Source organism: Alexandromys fortis, unplaced genomic scaffold (assembly GCF_014885135.2).
Source record: "Alexandromys fortis isolate MF-2015 unplaced genomic scaffold, M_Fortis_MF-2015_v1.1 scaffold_39, whole genome shotgun sequence".
In the NCBI taxonomy this organism is placed as follows: Eukaryota; Metazoa; Chordata; class Mammalia; order Rodentia; family Cricetidae; genus Alexandromys; species Alexandromys fortis.
The window spans coordinates 10,570,424-10,590,329 of NW_026067918.1; the positions used below are offsets into that span (position 1 = coordinate 10,570,424).

Consider the following 19,906-nt stretch of genomic DNA (forward strand, 5'->3'; position numbering starts at 1 on the left):
ACAAGATACTAGAAGAATTCTATGCTCTGTCTGAATTCCACTTGGAATATTGTTTTAATAACTTTGCTAAGATTGCTTTTATCTGAGGATATGCTCTTCAAGCCAAAAGCTCAACAGAGAGAAATACGTATCTCCAAACAGTCCAAGTGAGGGCTTGGCTGACCTGAGTCACGCAGCTCCTGTGTCTGCAGGCTCTGGCCATCCCAGGGCAATGATTCAGAGGCCCTCTCCTTATCCAGAATGTAACCCAGCCCATTCAGCTTGACTGCCTGGGTTCCTCCTGGCTGAGGACTCTACAATTCTTTGTCTCTCCTGCCATTAGCATCTGAATCCTGTCCTCAAGGGGTGTTTATGTGTGCTATAGGTGTGTGCCCTGTGAATGAGTGTCCTGTAGGTGAGTGCCCTGTGTGTTCCCTGTGAGTACCCTGTAGGTGTATGCCCTGTGAATGAGTGTCCTGTAGGTGAGTGCCCTGTAGGTGTGCGCCCTGTGTGTTCCCTATGAGTGCCCTGTAGTGTGCACCCTGTGGGTAAGTGCCCTGTGAATGAATTCCTGTAGGTGCGTTTCCTATAGGTGTGTATGTGCCTTGTAAGCAAGTTGCACAGAAACAATGATTTTTCTCCCTGCTGCCGGGAGCTTATCCTATTAATCCTCAGAATTGATGAAAATCAGGACTTGAAGTTGAGATGCGATGTGCCCACCTGGGCCTGTCTGCACCCCACCCCAACCCCGCCATTCTAGGAGCTATTGGTGATTGGTGCAGTGGTCCAGGCACTGGCCGCGGCTGCTCATCCTCCTGGGGGCAGTCTCAGGCTGACCTCTGGTCCTCTTAACACCAACCATAGGGTGGCCTTGTGTCGACCAGTTTGTGGCAACATTGGGATTTGAACCCAGCTTTGTCCCCAGCTCTGCCACTACATTAGATTTCCCCTTCTCTTCTCTTACTGCCTGGCCAGCACAGAAAGGTGCATCCATTTCCTTGCCTACTTGGCCAGTCACAGTGGCAGGAAAGCCGCAGTAGCTGAAGAACCTCGGACAGCGTCTTTCTCCCGCCCTCTTCTGCCCTCCACCCATCTCTGCTCCTAGCCAGCCTGCTCTTCGTCATCCCTCCCATGCCCTCTCCGCTGAGACTTCCACTTCTCCCACCGCCTAAACCCTCATTAGCCTGGATCAATTCTGTCCTGAACCCTGACTGCCCCAACCCACAGTTCTCCTTGTCCCCGGCTCCCTCACCCGCCACAGCCCATCCGTAGCTCCGATTTCCGCTGGACTCTGCATCCCTACCCAGCGGCTGCCCTGCTCTTGCCGGTATGGCCCTTCTGGCCGCTTTGTTCCTGAGCGCAGCCCTTGGCGCCCTGCTCAGCTTTGCACTGCTGGCAGCTGCGGTCGCCAGCGACTACTGGTACATCCTGGAGGTGGCGAACACCGGCGGCTCCGGTAGCGGCGCGCCGCTGCAGCTCTCTTCGCATTCTGGGCTCTGGCGCACCTGCGAAGGTGAGCCGCTCCTGGAGACTTGCCCGGCCCTCCCGTTCCCTTTCCTCCCACCTGATCCACGCCCATTCCCGCCCTCCTGCCCCTGTAACTCCCTCCTCCTAAGCCTCTGTGGCATCTTGGTCTGCTCCTCAGGGAGTCTCAGTCCCAACCCCATCACAGTCGCCCCTCAAATTGCTGGGTGACAGCTGGGCTGCGAGGATTTGAAGAAGCCCAAAGACAGGGTTCTGCCATTATGGCCATGGGTGGGAAGTAGAGGGGGGCTGGCACTATGCTTCCTTAAATTCCTAAAAGGTTTCCTCTGGGGCCTGGCGGGAAGGTGTCATTGGAGGATGACAACAGGTCAGGTGAACCAGGGCTCTGCTCCTTGCTTCTGACGAATCTGACAGTTTAGCCCAGGTCTAGGTGTCTCCATGGAGGTCAAAGGAAGAACACCAGAGGCTGGGGTCCAGCTGCCAGGGCCTCAGTCAAGAATTAAATAAGATTCCAAGGCTGTGGCACCCGTGTTGCCCAGCACCCATTTGTACCTTGACTTTTAGGGCAGAACAGCTGTGTGCCGCTGATTGACCCATTTTCCAGTGACAGCTTGGAGACTTCTCCCTCCTTACAGCATCTTCTCTGTGAGTCCTGGGCCAGTGCCATCTCTGCTCTCGAGGTCTGGGACCAAACCACCCTATTCCAGCCACCTCCCCCCCCCCAGCCCATCCAACTGCTTCCGAGGCCTCAGAGACCTGAAGAGTCTGCCTATCACAGCCCCCTGACCACAGATGCTGGAATCCCAGCCTGCCCACTCCTCCTCCTCCTTCAGTTCCCTTTCAGTGAGGACGTGAGCCGGCTCAGAGCGTGACGAAATCTCACAGGGCCCGCAAGTCAGCCTTCTAGTTGGATGGCCATAGACAACCTACCACCCCTGAGAGGCCTGAGGGTGGGGTGGAGAGGGCATTGGCAGAGCCTCTCTCGGCCTGGCCTCAGGAAGCCTGTACCAGAGAGGGATGGCCACTGGAAGAGTCTCCTGTTACTATGGAGATGGGCATCTGCTCAACCCTTCTGGGGACCCGAGCAGATGAAGGCATGGCTGTCCCTGGTCCTCCTCTCCCCACAGCGCTGCACCGCACCGTCATGGTAGTCCTGCCTCTGAGCCTCATCCTCATTGTATGTGGCTGGGTCTGCGGCTTGCTCAGCTCCCTGTCCCAGAGAGTCCCTCTGCTGCTGCTCACCGGCTGCTACTTTTTGCTAGGGGGTGAGTCAGGGGTCTTCCTTGGTCCCTATTCCCCTCTGAGCATTGGAGAGCCTCCACCCACCCCACCCCATCCCAGCAGAGATACCCTAGGGCTGGCCCAGGGGCAGGGTTTCTGTACCAGGGTGGAGCTTCTTGGCCTGGGAGACTTCAGGATTTCCATGGTAACTGCAGGACTAGCTCTGTGGGCAGGTGCAAGAAGAGGGGTGCGGGTCTTGACCCCATTTGCTCCTCTCTCCTACTAGGTGAGGGTGAAAGTAGAGCAAGGTGAGCAGGGGCGTATCATCCTTGGCTCTGACTCTTCTAGTCCCAGGCTATAACTAACATCAGGCCAAGAGCTCCCTGGTGGCTCCTGAGGGCCACTTCAGCAGGTTAGACCCCCAAGGCTTCCAGAGCCGGAAGGTCCCCTTGAGTGCTTCTTGGTATAGGTTTGCTACAGCAACCCTAGGCTAGCTGTCACCAAAGTGAGCAGGTGGCCCCGTAGGGGTCCATCTGCAGCAGCCTCTATTGCTGGGCTCAGGCCTGTGCTGGTCTATCGTAATGTCGTGGCTGTGACTACAATGGTGAGATCTCCCAGACAAGCCAGCTTCCCTCCAGGGGACACTGGGCTCTTCAGGAGACCTTTGTTAAGAGTGGATTGGGCCTGACATGGGGAACCCGAAGCCACAAACTAATGAGACAGGCAAATGTTCAGACCCAGGTCTCTAGAGAACAAAATCAGGGTAATCAAAATATCTGCAACAGCCTTGACCCAGGAGACTGAGTGCAAAATCCAATTAACAAGACCCAGGAAGCCACTGGCAACAGTAATGGGATTGGGAAATCTAACTGGGAAACTCCATGCTGACATGGGGAAGCCTCTGCATTTTCCTTGAAGACGCGGATAGAGGCAGAAAGTCAGAAGCCAGGGGCTGGAGAGATGGCTCAGAGGTTAAGAGCATTGCCTGCTCTTCCAAAGGTCCTGAGTTCAATTCCCAGCAACCACATGGTGGCTCACAACCATCTGTAATGGGGTCTGGTGCTCTCTTCTGGCCTGCAGGCATACACACAGAATATTGTACACATAATAAATAAATAAATAAATATAAAAAAAAGTCAGACGGCAGCTTCTAGGGGAGGCTGACCACACCTTTCCTGAGCAGAGTGTACTTAGCCCTCAGGGACAGGAGAGGAGGGTGTTGGGGTCCCCTGAGTCCGGATGTGGGAGCGGAGGTAGAGGGATCTGTAGCTTTCAGCCAAGGCTTCAGGGACCCACTGGGAGACAGGCTGTAAGAGGGGTCAGGCTGGGAGACAGGTCGCCATTCCAGGGAGCTGGGTGCTGCAGGTGAGATGGGCAACACCTGTGTTGGCGCCTGGGGAAGCCGGAGAGTGGGGCCAGTCCACTCCCCTGCCCCCATCCCTGCCTCTCACAGACTGCAACACACTAAATTCAGCCTTCCCCAGATTAAACCCGTGGCTTTGGCTGCAGGCAGTCGGAAATCCACCCACTCCTGCCACATCCCGACACTAGGGTAAACCGAGGCCAGATAGTGTGGGCCACAGAGCTGTGCCTTTTCTGGCATAACTGAGTCCTGGGACTGTTTACAAGGGGGTTTGTCGGGTGAGGTATCAGGATGGAGGGCTGGATGGGAACTCCTATAAACAGAGTGGTGGTTGAAGGGGGTAGTGGAAAGCTAATGTTGGGTCTACCGGTGCCGCACTGAGCAGTCTTGCTGGACCTCTCTCCCCAGGTGCCCTGACTCTGGCAGGAGTCAGCATCTACATCAACTACTCACACCTGGCGTTCGTGGAGACGGCCCGCGTGTATGGCACGCAGCACGTCCAGGGCGTGCACATCAGCTTCGGCTGGTCGCTGGCCCTGGCCTGGGGCTCAGCGGTGCGCTCTTGCTCATAGCTGCCCGGTTCCTCAGCCTGCGCCAACGCCAACGCCCAGGAACGCCCCAATCTGTGGTCATCTGAGTTCCAGTGTGGCGGGGTGGTGGGGAGCAGAAAGGCTCAGGCACCCTTGGCATTTGCTGGAATCCTAGCAGGGGAAGGTACCCTGGGGGATGGCGTGTTGGGGAACTACCCACCTTCACTCCAGCTGGACAGGAGGGGGGCAGGAGAGCCATGTCTCAAGTCATGAGCTCTCGATGGCACTGCCCTGGTGGGGTGCCTCAGGGTTCTGGGTGTCCAGGGGGTACTCTTGCTCTGAGGGGTGTAGCCCATTCCAGCCCTTGGGAGCTGAGACACAGACCTATTCTGTCAGGAGCTGGCCGAGGGCTTCCATACTGCCACACCCCCCAGACTGAAACACGGTAATCACTCATCTTCCGTCAGAGTGGGAAACTGAGGCCAGAAAACCCAAGAACAGACGGCAGATCCCAGTGACACTGCAGTTTGGCTGGACCCCTTGGATTCTGCTTTGTTCCCTCTCCCAAGGGGAGGCTGATGGGGAGGAGGCTTAGGGCTGGGTGGGAGGGTATAGTCTAGGTACGTTGTCCAGCCACCAAGTGGGTCACTTACGAGTGCTTCCAGGCAGGGTGGACGTCCAAGTCTCAGTTCTGATGGGGGGGGGGGAGCTGCCCTGCTGCCCTGGAACTTCCTCTTTACAGCACCAGCCAGGAGCGTGTCTGAGACTGGCCACAGCTGGGTGAGCTGGGGCCATGCCTGGCTTGTCCCTGGGTTGCCTGCATAGAGGAACTTCTGGAGGCAGAAGCTCGGCCTGGAGATTTGGCTGCAGCTGGATGGGTCAGCTCACAGGCCCCTGCAGCCCACTCCCTGACTGAGACAACAGAGGTGGGAGCTGAATCACCTCTGGCCACGTAAGAGGGGGTAGACTTGTGTTTATTTACTGGACGGTGGATAGCTGTAGGTTAGGGGCTGCGCAGTACCCGAAAGCCCCAAACAGCCCTGATCCTGGTGCAGCTCTTCCTGAGTCTGGGATGTGTATTAAGGAAGGGAGTGCTTCTCAAGGCTTGGTCTCAGCAGTGTCCCCAAGCCACTGATTGCTTCTACAGATGTGGGAAGCTTGCAGGGAGCAGGGGAGTCCTTTGCAGGGTTTAATGTGACCATTGAGGGCAGAGGACTGGGGCTGATGACAACCCCCCTCCCAGTTTGTGTTCTGGTTTTTGCCATTCCATGTAAGAGCACTGCCAAGTGGCTGAATAAACCAGCTGCAATGTGTATTATTGGGGGGAGGGGCACAGGGACAAAACCTTACTATGTAGGCCTGAACTCCATGCCTCCTGTCGCAGCCTCTCTGGTCCTGAGTTTCTGGTATGCATCACCAGGGCCAGCCTAGGATTCTTCAAAATAGGTAACAGACACTCATTCCTCATTGTGTAGAAGGGAGAACACACACCAGTGTGCATGTTTCTGGCCATCAGTAATGTGCCCTACATGCGTGTGTGCATGCCTGTCACAGACATCCTGCGCGCGCGTGTGTGTGTGTGTGTGTGTGTGTGTGTGCAGGCTGCTATGTCCTGCAGCTGTAACTGCCTCCTTCCTAGCAGGGTGTGGGCTGGCTCACGGGGAGCTAGAGCAAAGTTACCGCCTCTCCTTGTCGGGCTTTGTCTGCCTGCTGGAAGCTAGCTTTGAAGTCTAGCCCCACTGGTGTGGTGGCTTTAGGGTCCCAGGTGACACTGGCGAAGACCCACACCGTGGCTGCAAAGACCTCCACAATTGCCTGAGGGGATGTGCCTGTGTACGTGGGCATGGACTTACTGAAGCTAGCCGAGGCCTTTGCTCTGACGGGGCAGTCTCCTTAGTAACTGGCCCAACGGTTTGTGTCCTGTTTCACAGTTCACTGGGCAGCTCGACTGTGCTGCCCGGGGAGGCGTTAGCAGCTCAGAGCTAATGCGAGCAGACAGCAGGCACCAGGGGTACCATGTGTCTTACATGGAGAGAAGAGAGACAAGTGGGGAGCTTGCCCACACAGACAAGAGCCAGCCAAGCCCCCCAGACAGCGGACTCACCCTTCCGTGTGAGTGCGCCTCAGTTCCTGCTGCCAAATGTGGGCCAGCTAGGAAGCCCCATGGCAGCACAGGGCTCACTACCCTGCCTGCAAATGTTCTCCTCTGCCCTTCCCTCTGCCATGCCATGGCTGCCTCTGACCATCTCTCCTCTGATGCCTCCATAGCTTGAACCATAAGGATTCAGTGTCTCCTGGATGCAGGCCTCACCCCAGCCAGCGTCCACACATTATAGCAGCAGCCTCCAGATGGTTGGGAGATGGGCTTTCCCCTCACTCCTGGGGGCACACGGGGAGAAGCAGACGACACCTGGCAGGTCCTGCCTCAGTCTCTCAGTCGCTGGTGCCAGGGGAGCCGACCACAGTGAGGCTGGGTGAGAAGAGGCTTGCCCAGGCAGACGGGTATAAGGCAGGGGTATCGACCAGCCACATAGAGCATTCAATGATTGGGAAGGGCAAACAGAGCTTAAACTAACCCTCCAGTCCCTAATCTCAGAAACTCTGAGAACTAGTGAGGGATTCCTGCTGGTTTAAGGTACTAGCTTGTCTGGGGAAGTTCTTGTCCAGCAGTGGATTAGGGCATATTGCCTGTCCCTGAAGGCGTATGGGAGAATAAAGATATTGCCTGTCCCTGAAGGCGTATGGGAGAATAAAGAAGGCGCGGGCTTCGTGCTATACCAGCACCTCAGGAGACAAGCTCTGGGGCCTTGGGGACCCCCAACACCAGGCCCAGAGATATCTGGAGTCTTCTGAGGGGTGAGGAGAGAGACAGACAGTCCTCTGCTGCAGGCTCCTCCTCTTTTCCAGTGTACTTGCTGCTGCCCAAACTGTCCACCATGCTGATGTCCCTGCCTGCACCTCTGATTGTCTTGCACACCATGGCAGCTTCTCTGCAGCCCAAACTGTCCACCATGCTAATGTCCCCACCTGTGCCTCCATTGTCCTGCACACAATGGCAGCTTCTTAGCTGCCTCTACCTGGAACTGGAGTTATGGTTGTGAGCAGCCATGTGGGTGCTGGGAATCTAACCCAGAGTCTCTAAAAGAGCAGCCAGTGCCCTTAACTGCTAAACCATCTCTCCAGCTCCAATACTGAAATTATTTTTTATGTATATGAGTGTTTTGTCTGCATATATGTCTATGCATTATATGCATGCCTAGTGCCAGTGGGGGCCAGAAGAGGGTGTCAGATCCCCTGGTACTGGAATTAGAGATGGTTGTGAGCCACTGTGTGGGTGCTGGGAATTGAACCTGATGCTTCTGTTATGTATTTAGCTGGGACATAAAAGTACAAATACAGCTCCTTCAATACTTTATTGGGGGAAGGGTCACTTGTTCATCCTGGCTGCCCAGAACCAAAATAACCACACAGAAACTATATTAATTATAACACTGCTTGGCCCATTAGCTCTAGCTTCTTACTGGCTAACTCTTACCTCTTCATTTAACCCATTTCTATTAATCTGTGTATCACCACGTGGCAGTGGCTTATCAGCAGTTTTGGCATGTCTGACTCTGGCTGCTCCATGGCGGCTCCCTGACTCCGCCTTCTTCCTCCCAGCATTCCATTTAGTTTTCCCCGCCTATCTAAGTTCTGCTCTATCAACAGGCCCAAAGCAGTTTATTCATTAATGGTAATCACAGCACACAGAAGGAAATCCCACATTATTATTTTACAGTCCATCTCTAATAACTATGCCAGTCACACAGGATCTGTTTGTTTGCAGATAGGGTCTCATGTAGCCCAGGGTTGAATCAAACTCTGTATCTGAGAATGACTGAACTTTTTAAAAAAAAATATTTATTATCTATACAGTGCTCTGCCTGCATGTATGGCTGCAGGCCAGAAGAGGGCACCAGATCTCATTACAAATGGTGGTGAGCCACCATGTGGTTGCTGGGAATCGAACTCTGGAAGAGCAGCCAGTGCTCTCAACCCCTGAGCCATCTCTCCAGCCCAACCTTGAACTTCTAATTTCTCAGCTTGCTAAGATTACAGGTGTGAGTCAACACACCTGTTTATACAGTGCTGGGACTAGACCCGGGGCTTACACACACCAGGCAGTCACGCTGCACGTCCCAGCCCCAGGTCTGCTTCCTGAATTCATTCCCTTCTCTTGATATTCAGCCCCTTCTTATCCCAGCCCGTGCCTGGTTGTTCCTGATTGAATGAGGCCATCACATGAGTGTCAGTGGAGGAATTCAGAGGCCGGAATGGTGTCGTCATCCCCCAGAAGGGCGGGCCTCCACTAGGCTAATGGCTTGGACCAGCTTACTCTACACTTCAATCCTAGCCAGGGCACAGGGCTCCTGGTCCCCTGATCTCAGGGCCTCAACTGCCTCAGCACAAATTCCCATTTCCTCAGCGCCAGTTCCGTGTCCTGAGCAGACACATCCCGGTGCCACACGGCCCGCACGGAGTGTTCTGTCCAGGGAAAGAGCAGCACGCTCACAGCGCGGCCAGTCTGAGCCACCTCCTCGGCGCTCACAGCCTGTAGGCGCTGGCACAGTTCTGCAGGAGGCCGCCCCGCCACCTGCACCAGCACCATGTTGGTCTCCACAGTGTCGGGATCCACGGAGCAAATGGGTGATGCCAGGTCCCGGAGTCCTGGAGCCAGACACAGCGGTGAGTACCCGAACCCGGGGCCCAACCTCGGCCGCCGCCGGAACCGCCCCTCAGGGAAGGCAGGAGAGCAGCCCGATTAATTATCTTGTGGGGAAACAGAGCCTGAGTGCTAATGTGGCATTTGAGAACATGAGTTGGATCCTGCTTTTCCACTTCTCTGGGTCTCAGATGTGGGGACATCATAGGATTGTTTTGAAATTTTTAAAAAATGCACGGAAGACCCATATTGGAGGCTCCGGTCTGTCGTAGTTCTTGACTCAGCTGGCTGCATCCCTGTGTGAGTGCCCGAGAGTGCCCATGGAGTAGGGCCTGGTGAGGCAGGAGGGCCCAGGGCCCATCCTAGAAGCTCAATAGAGGCTTTGGGGTGCAGATCTGCTGGGGCCTAGCTCTGCTGCTCGGTACATCTAGGCCCAGACGGTAGGGAGCGAAGGGGAGTGGGGCGGGGACTGGTCCAGGCACCTTTAGCGAATCTCCGGGCATTCTCATGATCTCTTGGCAGCACCTCCTCTGCCTCAGCCAGTCCCACCATGGCAGCCGCAGCCAGTACTCCAGCCTGGCGCATGCCTCCACCCAGGGCTTTGCGGAGGCGCCAGGCTTCCTCAATGAAGCCTTTGGCTCCACCGACCAGCGCCCCGACTGGTGCACCAAGACCCTAAGGGAAGAGAGGAGAGAACCTGGAGCCCGTCCTGGAGGTGGGGAAGGTGGGGGCTGCGCAACCCAGGGCCAGCGGGTCTGTTAGGCTCAGGGGTCCAGTTGTATCCTCAGTAGGGTACCCACACCCCATCTGCCTCGGGAAGGTCTGCCTACCTTAGAGAAGCAGAAGGATACGGAGTCACAGTGCTCCACGAGGTGGGCGGGAGGCACACGCAGAGCCACAGCTGCATTCATCAGCCGCGCCCCATCCAGGTGGACCCGTGCTCCGTAGGCGTGGGCCAGGAGGCGCACCTGGGAGCAAAGGTCAGAGGGGCCAGGTAGGGAGGGCATCTGGGCTTGGCATCCTATTTTAAAGATTTTTTTTAAATTATTATTCCTATTGTGAATTAGTCTAGGATGCTTCTTCACGTGGATATTTGCATGATTGCAAACTCCTGTGGAAATCGGAGGCACTGAAGTCCCAGGAACTGGAGTTTCAGACGGTTGTGAGCTGTCTGATGTGGGCGCTGGGAATCAAATTCAGGTCCTCTGCAAGAGCAGCCAGTGCTTTTAACCACTGAGCCCTCTCTCCAGCCGCCTTAAGATTTATTTTTATTTTAGGTGTATGTATGTGGGTATACGCCATGTGCGGTGGTATGCCTATGGAGGCTAAAAGAGGGTATAGGTGCCCTCTAGCTGGAGTTACAGGTGTTTTGATCTAGCCAAGCTCAGGTCCTCTGGAAGAGCAGCAACCGTTCTTAACCACTGAGTCATCTCTCATTCTCCCCAGAGCTCTTGAGGAACCACAAGGGGTCTAGAGTCAGAAGCCTGGTGGCTCTGTGTATTTGGGACCTGAGGAGTCACCATATGCCACCCATGTGGACTTTTTTATCTCCAGGTAGAACAGGATCCTGAAGCCAGAGTAATAAATCCTGGCCATTTTCAACCTAGGACCTATGACAGTCGGGTCCCTGATGGGCACCCATAGCATGTGTCAGAGGGGATTCGTCCCTAGGGACAGGGACAGTTCAAAGGGCACAGGAAGTCAAGAGTGCCCTGGCACTGGGGCCCAGCTGGGCAGGAGCCTACCTGGCGGAGGTAGTGGATGGGAAGGACCCGGCCCCCTGCGCTGCTGTGTGTGTTCTCCAGACACACAAGCTCACAGACAGGATGGTAGGAGTTCCTGAAACCCCGAGAGAGTGCCCTCTCCAGCTCGTTCAGGTCCAAGGTGCCATGGGGCATGTCTGGGAGGGGCTGGGAATGCACCCCGGCGATCTGCAGGCAGGAGAGGACACTGGATCATATGGGTCGAGTGGTACCTCCAGACAGGAAGTTTCCTCTGCGGCAGGGGCCACCTCTGGGCCCCAGAGTCTTTGTTCTGAGCACACAGCGTCCTAGCTGGGGAGGCTGCCGGCCCTTTGCTGCTTAGAAAAGTGCAAAAGCTTCTTTCTGGAGTGCTAGTGCTCCATCTGCCCACTAGGGGGCAGTAAGGCACCGAGGCAGATGAGCAAATCTGGGCCCAGGCCCTCCCTCCCATCTCCCTTGATTGCTTCCCTGTGCCTTTCCTTTCTCTTCTCTGCCTGATGCCTGGGAAGCAGGTTCCTACCCTGGCATCCTGACTGGCGGGAGGATGTCCAAAGTCCCAGGGGAGTGGTGCCTGGTCCTTACCTGAGCCACCCCGCCCTGCTCATAGATGTGGAGGTGGCATTCCTGCCCAAGGAGGACCTGGGAACCCCGGCGCCGGCAGTGACCCATCACTGAGATAGATGGGAGGAGGGCAGGACTTGGAACTGGGTCCAAGAGGGTCCCACTGCCCCTGCTCAGTGTGGCCAGGCTGAGCCTGGAGCCCAGTGAGCTCAGACTGTCAGGAAGCAGCACCCTTCCAGACGCTTCCCTGCGTGTGCTAAAAAGGTTGGGGTGCCACACAACTCTGGCGGGGCTTCGCCGTGAATGCTGCGCGCTAACACTGCATCAGAGCGCTGTGGCCCACTGCAGGACACTTCCAGCAGGGGAGAGCACCGGGGTGCTGGCCCCGGAACGGGCAGCTCTGGGCACCAGCAAAGACTTACAGACCTTACTCCTCCCATTGCCTTCTGCCCGGGTGCTCCACTGGCTGCACCCAAAAGAAACCCAGGGACGTGTCCACCAGAGAGCTGCAGACCCCAGCTCCGAGGGTGGGCAGACACTCACCAGAGATGAGGTTGGCCATGGTGTTGGTTGGCACAAACAGGGTCTGCTCCACCCCAAGCAGCTTTGCAGCCTTCTCCTGCAGTTCTGAGAAGCGAGAAGGGAGGGCGGGGCCAGAATGCCTATCAACAATTGCTCAGAGCTGCTGCGCCCTAGTCCAGTTCAATGTGCACTCGATACTGGGTGTGATGGCGTACCCCGTCACTCGAGCACTCTGTTGAAGTAGGACGGCGGCTTGAAGGCAGCCTGAGCTGCACAGCAAGACCTTGTAAGCACTCCCTCCAAAAAAAGTGAATTTGCTCAGATGAGAGCCTGGGGTCTGAGGGGCAGGGCTTGGAGCCCATCCACCATCTGTGTAGTCTGTGGTCAGGTAACCACGTGCCATGTCCAGAGAGGGCCGGCCCTCTGTCAATCCTCTGCCTGCTACCTCCTCCTGGGCCGCAGTGCCCTGCCCCAGGCCACCGAAACTCCCTTGTGGTTTGGGCCTCCTTTCCCACCCCACCTCACACCTGTTTTTCTTCTTTTCCCATCAGCCCCAGCAGGTGAGGCCCTGCGGTTTCCCTGCAGACTTCCTCTGCACAGTACCATGGAGGAGTCTCTGGGGAACTGGCAGGGCATAAAGGGTGCATCTGGTGGGTGAGCGCAAGGCCTGTCTAAAGTCTGTGGTGGCTTCCCAATCTAGATCGTGTCCCCAGAAGACACAGGTGTCTCCCTGCACCCTGAATGCTGCCACTCTCCTCCTCCCAGCCCCAGCCCCCCTGGGGTTCAAAAGACATCCGTCGGCCCAGACTCCCAAGGCTAGCACCTCCCCAGCCTTGATGTGGGGACCTGTTTACACCCCAGGTGTGGGCTGAGCGGAGAAGCTCAACATCTTTGAAGTTCCTGGTAACAGCCACAATAATGCCTGGGCCCACGAACAGGCCTCCGGGGATCAAAGCGGTGATCTGCGGTTTATGTCTGGACCCACACACCCCAGCAACACTAGAGGTCACTTTAACAGTGCCTACCGACCCCGGGTGGGCTTTGGTTTGCTGTCTCCCTAAAGCACTCCCTAGGCTATGAAACTTTGCCCCTGGGAAGGTGCAGCAAGCCCAGAACACCCCCCCCCCATTTGGTTTTGTCTTGGTGAAGTCAGTCAGTGAATGAAAGAGAGTAATTCCATCAGTCAGGCCTGCCTCAAACCCTGGTTCTTCCCTGTTCCTGACGTGGGTTCTTGAGCTCCTCTCTGGCCACCTTAGGGCCTTTCTTTGCCAGATTGGACAACACCCATCTGGGGAGTTGGGTGACAGTGGACAGAAGCCATCGGTGGCCCTGTTAAAATGCAGATTCTGGCTCCCCGAGTCCAACGTGGAGCCCAAGAATCTGCATTACCAAGGCTCTCCCAGAAAACGAGCAGGGGCGCAGGGTGCATAGGTGCATCCTCAAATGCCACCAGGCACAGCTCTGCGTCCACGCTGTCCTCCCTTCAGCACCGCGGACAGCGCCCCCGGGGTCACCTCAACGACCCCTGCCCGGGGCTTCTTCGCCCGGCTCACCGAGGACCGTAGGGTCTTCGCCGTAATCGTCGTCTCCCACGACCGCCTCGGCCATGGCGCGCCTCATGGCCGGCCCTGGCCGGGTCACCGTGTCGCTGCGCAGGTCTACCACCTGGTCTGGGACCCCCGCCCAGTTCCTAGACCACCGCGCCCAGGGCACCTTGAGCCCTGGGACCACGGTCCGGGCCACTCTGCGGAGCATGGCTGCAAAACTCGCCTTCCTCTCCCGCAGGAGCGGTGGACATTCTCTTCCGGGAGTGCGGGGGATCCGAGAGGCTGGGCTACTTTGACCCCGTGCAGACAGGAGCTGCGTAGGCCGGGGGCACTCTGGGAGTTGGAGTCCTCTCTGCAACGCTAAACATTGACTCCTGCAGCATGCTGGGGATTGTAGTTCGGGTTCGCCGTGCAGCCTGAGAATTTGGGAGCTTTGCTGAAGGGGTAATCTTTTTTTTTTTTTTTTTTTTTTTTTTTTTTTTTTTTTTTTTTTTTTTTTTTTTTTTTTTTTTTTTTTTTTTTTTTTTTTTCCTGGTTTTTCGAGATAGGGTTTCTCTTTGGAAAGAGGTTTGGAGCCTGTCCTGGAACTAGCTCTCGTAGACCAGGATGGCCTTGAACTCACAGAGATCCACCTGCCTCTGCCTCCCGAGTGCTGGGGTTAAAGGCATGCACCACCTCTGCTGGCCAAGGGTAATCTTTTATGCAGTGCCTTTCAGCGTGTACCTGGCCCTGCTCCCGACACTGCAGACTTAACTTAGTTAAGCATCCTTGCCACTAACTAGCCTGGAACACCACCGAGCCATCTCTCCAGCCCCTCAGGGCCCTTGTTTCACACCAGAGGAAACAGACTGCAGGCGCTGCTGGGGGTCCCTGACGTCCAGGAATCACATATGGTACCGTGTTGACCCTAAAGAGTAGCTTTCCACCGTTGGAGTATTTAATTCTTCCCTTCTGAAACGGGGTCTCATGTATCCCAGGCTCATTCTGAACTCACTGTGTAACCTAGGTGACCTTGAACTTCTGATTGACCGGCTGGGGTGACGGGTGTGTGGCGCCATGCCCAGATTATGCTGTGTTGGGAACTGAATTAGGACTTGGTGCATACTAGGCAAACACTCTACCAAATGCGGTACTTACCCAGCTCTCTTTCCCTCTCGCTCTCCTTTTTGATAAAATGATTTTTTTTTTTGTTTTTTGTTTTTTGAGACAGGGTTTCTCTGTGGTTTTGGAGCCTGTCCTGGAACTAGCTCTTGTAGACCAGGCTGGTCTCGAACTCACAGAGATCCGCCTGCCTCTGCCTCCCGAGTGCTGGGATTAAAGGCGTGCGCCACCACCGCCCGACTTGATAAAATTAATTTAAAACCTTTAAAATTGTGTGTACACATGAAGTCACCCATTGGGTCCAGAAGAGGGCTTTGGACACCCTAGAGCTGGAGTTACAGGTGTGGGTGCTGGTACCCAAACTCAGGCTCTGTGCAAGAGTGGTATGCGTGTTTTAGTGTTGAGCCGTCTCTCTAGTGCCTGTGTTAAGGTAGCTTGTTTCTTCTCACGTGTAGATCTCATTCTGCACAGTCCCCAAGGGCTGGGATTACAGGAATAAACCACCATGATCAGCCTTCAGTATGGTTTTACCGAGCACTAGCTAGATTCCAGGCACGGGACACAAGGATTGTCTTCACCTGGAGCTGGCTGTGCAATCTCCCAGGGCATTATGGGAAACAGCCACAGAGGTATCTAGGAATCCCCCTCCTTCCTACACCATCGCTTCCATGGAAGTCATGCCCAAGAACGCTGTGACAGAGCCACCTACCAGCAAGACCCTTGGGTTGATTCCCAGCACTGCAAAAGGTAGATGTGGTGGCTCATGCCTGTAATCCCAGTCCTGTGGGAGGCTGAGGCAGGAGGATGGTTGAGAGTTCCAGGCCAGCCTACACTGGACTCAGAGACTCTGTCTCCGAAAAAGAAAACAATCGCAAGGAAAAGAAGATTCCCCCACTCCACTCCCAGCTGTGTGTCAGTTTACCCAGGAAGGGCAGCTGGGAGGCTGTACTGACCCTGTGCCTGGCTCATGGAGACTCTGCTCTTTACCCTAATGTTGGAGCTGCAAGACCCCAGAGCTCGGAGCTCGGTGCTTCTATTGCGGACTACACTGACTCACCAGGACCAAAGGGTGACCCCCTCATACAGGGAGGTTGGGAACTCAACCCTGCTTGTTGTCTGTCTGTGGTGCGTTGAGAGCAAGCTGGTCTGAGAGGGCCTCAGGGATTTCAGCCTGTCTCAGATGCTGACCCTGCCCCCTCTCTGTCACTTCGTCATCCTCCTGCTGGGTCTGCAGCTAGGCAGGCTTCCTGGAGGAAGCAATAGTCTTTGAAGACAGGGAAGTGTACTAAGCAGGTGATGGAGTAGGGGAGGGTGACAGGGAAGGGGCAATATGGGCCACGGTAACGGGGGCAGACCCTGTTGGAAGTCCGGGGGCTGGAGGAGTGAGGAGGAGTGGCCATGAGGCTCAGAGGCCACCTGCAGGGACAGAGCCAACTCTAAGGGACTCTTCCCCTCTCCCCAACTCGTAGCAGAGCCATCCTAAAAGGGTGCAGAGATCAAGTCCCTGTAGGCCTGGGGCCCCAGGGACTTGCACCTAGTAGAAAGGCTCCCTGCCTCCCCACAGCGGGGTGCTCTGGCCCTGACCCACAAGCTCTGCCTAATTCCCGAATTCCAGCCCATAGAAAACAAGCCCTTATCTCATTGTCTGGCTCCAGCCCTTCTGCTGGGAAGTGGGGGGCGGGAGCGAAGACTCCGTGGGAAGGGGGGTGGATGGGCTGGGAGCAGTCACAGGAGCTCTCAGGGGAGAGAGGGGACAAAAGAGCAGCCACCTCCCTTTGACAGCAGAACTAGAGAAAGGCCACCTGCTTGTAACCCTCAGAGGCTGCAAGGCCGTCCCAAGGGGGCTCCCTGTCCATCGTTAAGCAGCTATGGGGAGGAGAAACAGGGCACAAGGCTTGAGGACCCCACCCAGGGGACATAGCTGGACCACTAGCTTTTGTCTCTCCCAACTAAGTCTGTCTCCTTACAGAGGCAAACAGTTTCTATGGCCAGGTCTTCCTGGTTGGTGCCCCGATATGTGTACAACCAGGCATGTTTGGAGGAGGCTGGGAATCTCTCTCTCTCTCTCTCTCTCTGTGTCTCTCTCTCTGTTGTGTGTATGTGTGTCTCTGAATGGATTGTGTGTGGATTGTGTATGCTAGCATGTGCATGATTATGCATGGCTCTGTGTGCATCTCTGTGTGTACCTCTGTGTGTACACGTTTGCAGGCTTCCCTCACTGTACCTGAGGTGTGAGTCGTCCTGGTGAGAGATCAGGAGGTACATAGGCCCCCTGGTAGGCAGGCAGACAGGAAGAGGGGATCATAACTAGGTAATAAAAGTGGCAAATTTCCAACATGGCCATCCTCTTCCTCAACCCCTTGACTTGAAACAAAAGCTGGCAGCTTTGTTCTCCCACCGTTTGGCATCCCGCTGGATCGGGACATGGGACACAACAGTTCTGGGCTAGGCGACTGTCCTAGCTTTACACTGGGGGTTTGGCCACTCTGTTCTACAGAGGGAGCATGCATGTGCCCTATACCTCCAGAAAACGACTTCCTTTACCTGCTGATCCTGTCTGCCATGTTGGAGGTTTCCCTGCTGTTACTGGTCATGTTCCAGACCTTTCCTGCCTTTTAACTCTTCGACTGTATCATTTGTAGACTGCATCACTGGGGACAGCCGAGGACCAGCCACCCTCCCTGGGAGGGGTAGGGAATCTCTTACTACGCCAGCTCCTTTCGGGTTCTGACTTTTCCCATGTCCCCAGACTGACCCCATCCCTTGTCCTCTCTAACTGTGGCCTGTATGCAGTAGTTAACACTAAAGAGTCCCCCATGGCAGAGGTCACCAAGTCTCCTCTCCTCACAGCCAGTACTCTGGGCAAAATGGCCTGAGTGCCTGCCCTCGTGGGACCTTTTATTCGGTGTTCATGTGCAGGTGCATCCTTGCATGGGTGTGCACGTCCACATGGAGGTCAGAGGTCAACTTCACATGTCTTTCCTCTGGTGCTGTCCACCTTATTTTTGAGACAGAGTCTCTCCCCCGGACCTGAGATTCACCGACTAGGGTAGGCTGGCTAGCCTGACAGCCCTTGGAATATGCTCGTGTCTGCCTCCCCAGAGCGGGGATTTCAAATGCTGGCTGTGATTACAGTTTTCACACAGATAAAGGGACGGCACTCAGGCCCCTGTGCTCACAAGACTGGCAACACAGTAATCAACAACACAGCCCTCTCTCCAGCTACCCCTCGTCCAGCCAGACTCTTGATGTAGCTTTTTTTCTGGGGCTTCTCACCAGCACTGCAGCCTCTGGTCCCCAAGTGTGCTTCCTCCTGCAGTCTCAGGCCTGTGTCCTTTCTGCTGGGACCCTTCCCCCACCCAGCTATCAGCACATGGCTCTGGTCACCACCTCCTCAGTCTCTGGGTTTCAGCTGAAGTACTCTTCCACCAGGAAGCCCCCTGGCTCAGTTCAACAAGGGAGGGAGTGGGCCCTCTTTCTGGGGTACACACAATTCCTTTCTTCCCTCTGTCCACGGCCACGGGTGCATGTTTCTCTCGCTTGCTCTGTGCAGCTGATGCACTAAACCCAAAAGGCCGGCTGGGGCTTTTTGTGTCATGCCCTGTGTGCCTAGCCCGGTGCCCAGTTCTGGGACTTGGTGAATGACAGCTGAGAGGCAGGTGAGGGAGGGACACCTGGGGCAACCTGCATATATGTGTGTCCCTGAGGTCAGGTCATGCTGGTGGCAGCTGAGTGGCTGACAGGGAGGGAGAGACACTTGGTTCAGCGCCCCTTGATCTTGGTCACTGGCTGTGCACACGGAGAACAGGGTCTGTCCCGTCTCTGAGGACAATCTGGAGAACAAGATCAGCCCCCCCCCCTCCAGCCACTTGAGGGAGGATTCTCAGAGGCTCACGTCAGGATTTCTGGGGGAGAGCTTCCTCTTGGGGTACCTTTGACTCCCTGGCACCTGGCCAGGCTGGTGCAGGCTGTGGGGTATGAGCGCACGTGCACACACCCACACACACACACACACACACTCACATGCTGGGTTAGTTCAGTGTGCTGCGTGTGCTTATTCCTGTAATACTGGGCCACTGGCAGGAAGTGAGCAGCGGGGAGGCTGCTGGGAACCCGGGCGGTCCCTCAGAGATAAAGAGAGGCAGCAGATTGGAGCTGTAGATAGCAGCTGGGCCCCTGTAAACACGGGGAAGTGTCTTTCCCATCCACTCTACCCACCCCTTTATAGGGCACTGGTCCAACCCAGTCCCACCACCCTGAGAGACCAGCACGTCACCATTCCCAGCATGGTGGAGGGGTAAGGGCAGGTGCTAAAAGAATGGGGGGTGCTGGCTGGTGAGCAGTGAGCAAGTACTTGGCCCATGTAGCCCCATTATACCAAAGCCTCCTGTTTTCATGAAAAATTGGGAACGGGAAAGCAGTTTCTCCAAGTCCTTGTACCTCCCCTCTGAGAAGACCCCACTGGTTGGAAGGTTTTTGCCTTGAGACAGCTGAGCAAACCCAGCGCTGTGCCCTGAGGGTGGGGAGCGAGGAGGGGTACAGCAGGCAGGCTTGCTATGCAGACAGGCTACAGTGGGCTTCCGTTCCCATGAGGCCAGGAACACCTATCCCCTTTGCACCAGCTCGCCTCGGCACGGGCTGTGTGAGAGCTTGATAAAGCCGGATCCCAGAGTCTCCTGTTTTCCTTTCCCAGTGATGAAATCGAACTCTCTCACAGAAAAGCAAACGAGGCATATATGTGCCGTGTCACAAACAAATCTGAACAGCAAATGAACTCCGTGTCGTGGCCACTCCCATCAAGAAGGGGACAGTGAAACTCGCTGTGGTGGTGGCTCAGGCCTGCACTCCCAGCACTTGAGCAGTGGCTGAGGCAGCAGGATTCCCATGAGTCTGAGGTCAACATGGGTGGCAGAGTGAAACTCTATAAGAAAGAAAGAAAGAGAGAGAGAGAGAGAGAGAGAGAGAGAGAGAGAGAGAGAGAGAGAAAGAAAAGAAAAGAAAAGAAAAGAAAAAGAAAAGAAGAAAGAAAGAGGACCATGGCCAGGGTTCTAGAAACTTCCTTCCCATCCACTCTCTCCCTCTGACTGCTGCCTGTTTTGCCAGCATGCCGTGTTTCTCTCAGGGGAGTGGATTGTTGTTGGATTTGGAGCTGT

The 19,906-nt window shown here is 55.6% G+C and overlaps 2 protein-coding genes across 2 annotated transcripts; one reads left to right on the plus strand and one right to left on the minus strand.

The window, feature by feature from the left end:
- Window positions 1-1,308: 1,308 nt before the first annotated feature.
- On the plus strand, window positions 1,309-4,620 carry Tmem235 (transmembrane protein 235). Its single transcript, XM_050140019.1, has 4 exons — window positions 1,309-1,492; window positions 2,029-2,109; window positions 2,592-2,729; window positions 4,457-4,620. The coding sequence occupies exons 1-4, from the start codon at window positions 1,309-1,311 to the stop codon at window positions 4,618-4,620; spliced, it is 567 nt and encodes a 188-aa protein (XP_049995976.1).
- Window positions 4,621-7,959: 3,339 nt separating this feature from the next.
- On the minus strand, window positions 7,960-13,931 carry LOC126500504 (uncharacterized). Its single transcript, XM_050140454.1, has 7 exons — window positions 13,659-13,931; window positions 12,127-12,210; window positions 11,605-11,693; window positions 11,026-11,211; window positions 10,111-10,248; window positions 9,763-9,955; window positions 7,960-9,285 (listed from the first exon to the last, which is right to left on the minus strand). Exons 1-7 carry the CDS (start codon window positions 13,858-13,860, stop codon window positions 9,002-9,004), a joined length of 1,176 nt encoding a protein of 391 aa, XP_049996411.1. The 5' UTR covers window positions 13,861-13,931; the 3' UTR covers window positions 7,960-9,001.
- Between the last annotated feature and the right edge of the window lie 5,975 nt (window positions 13,932-19,906).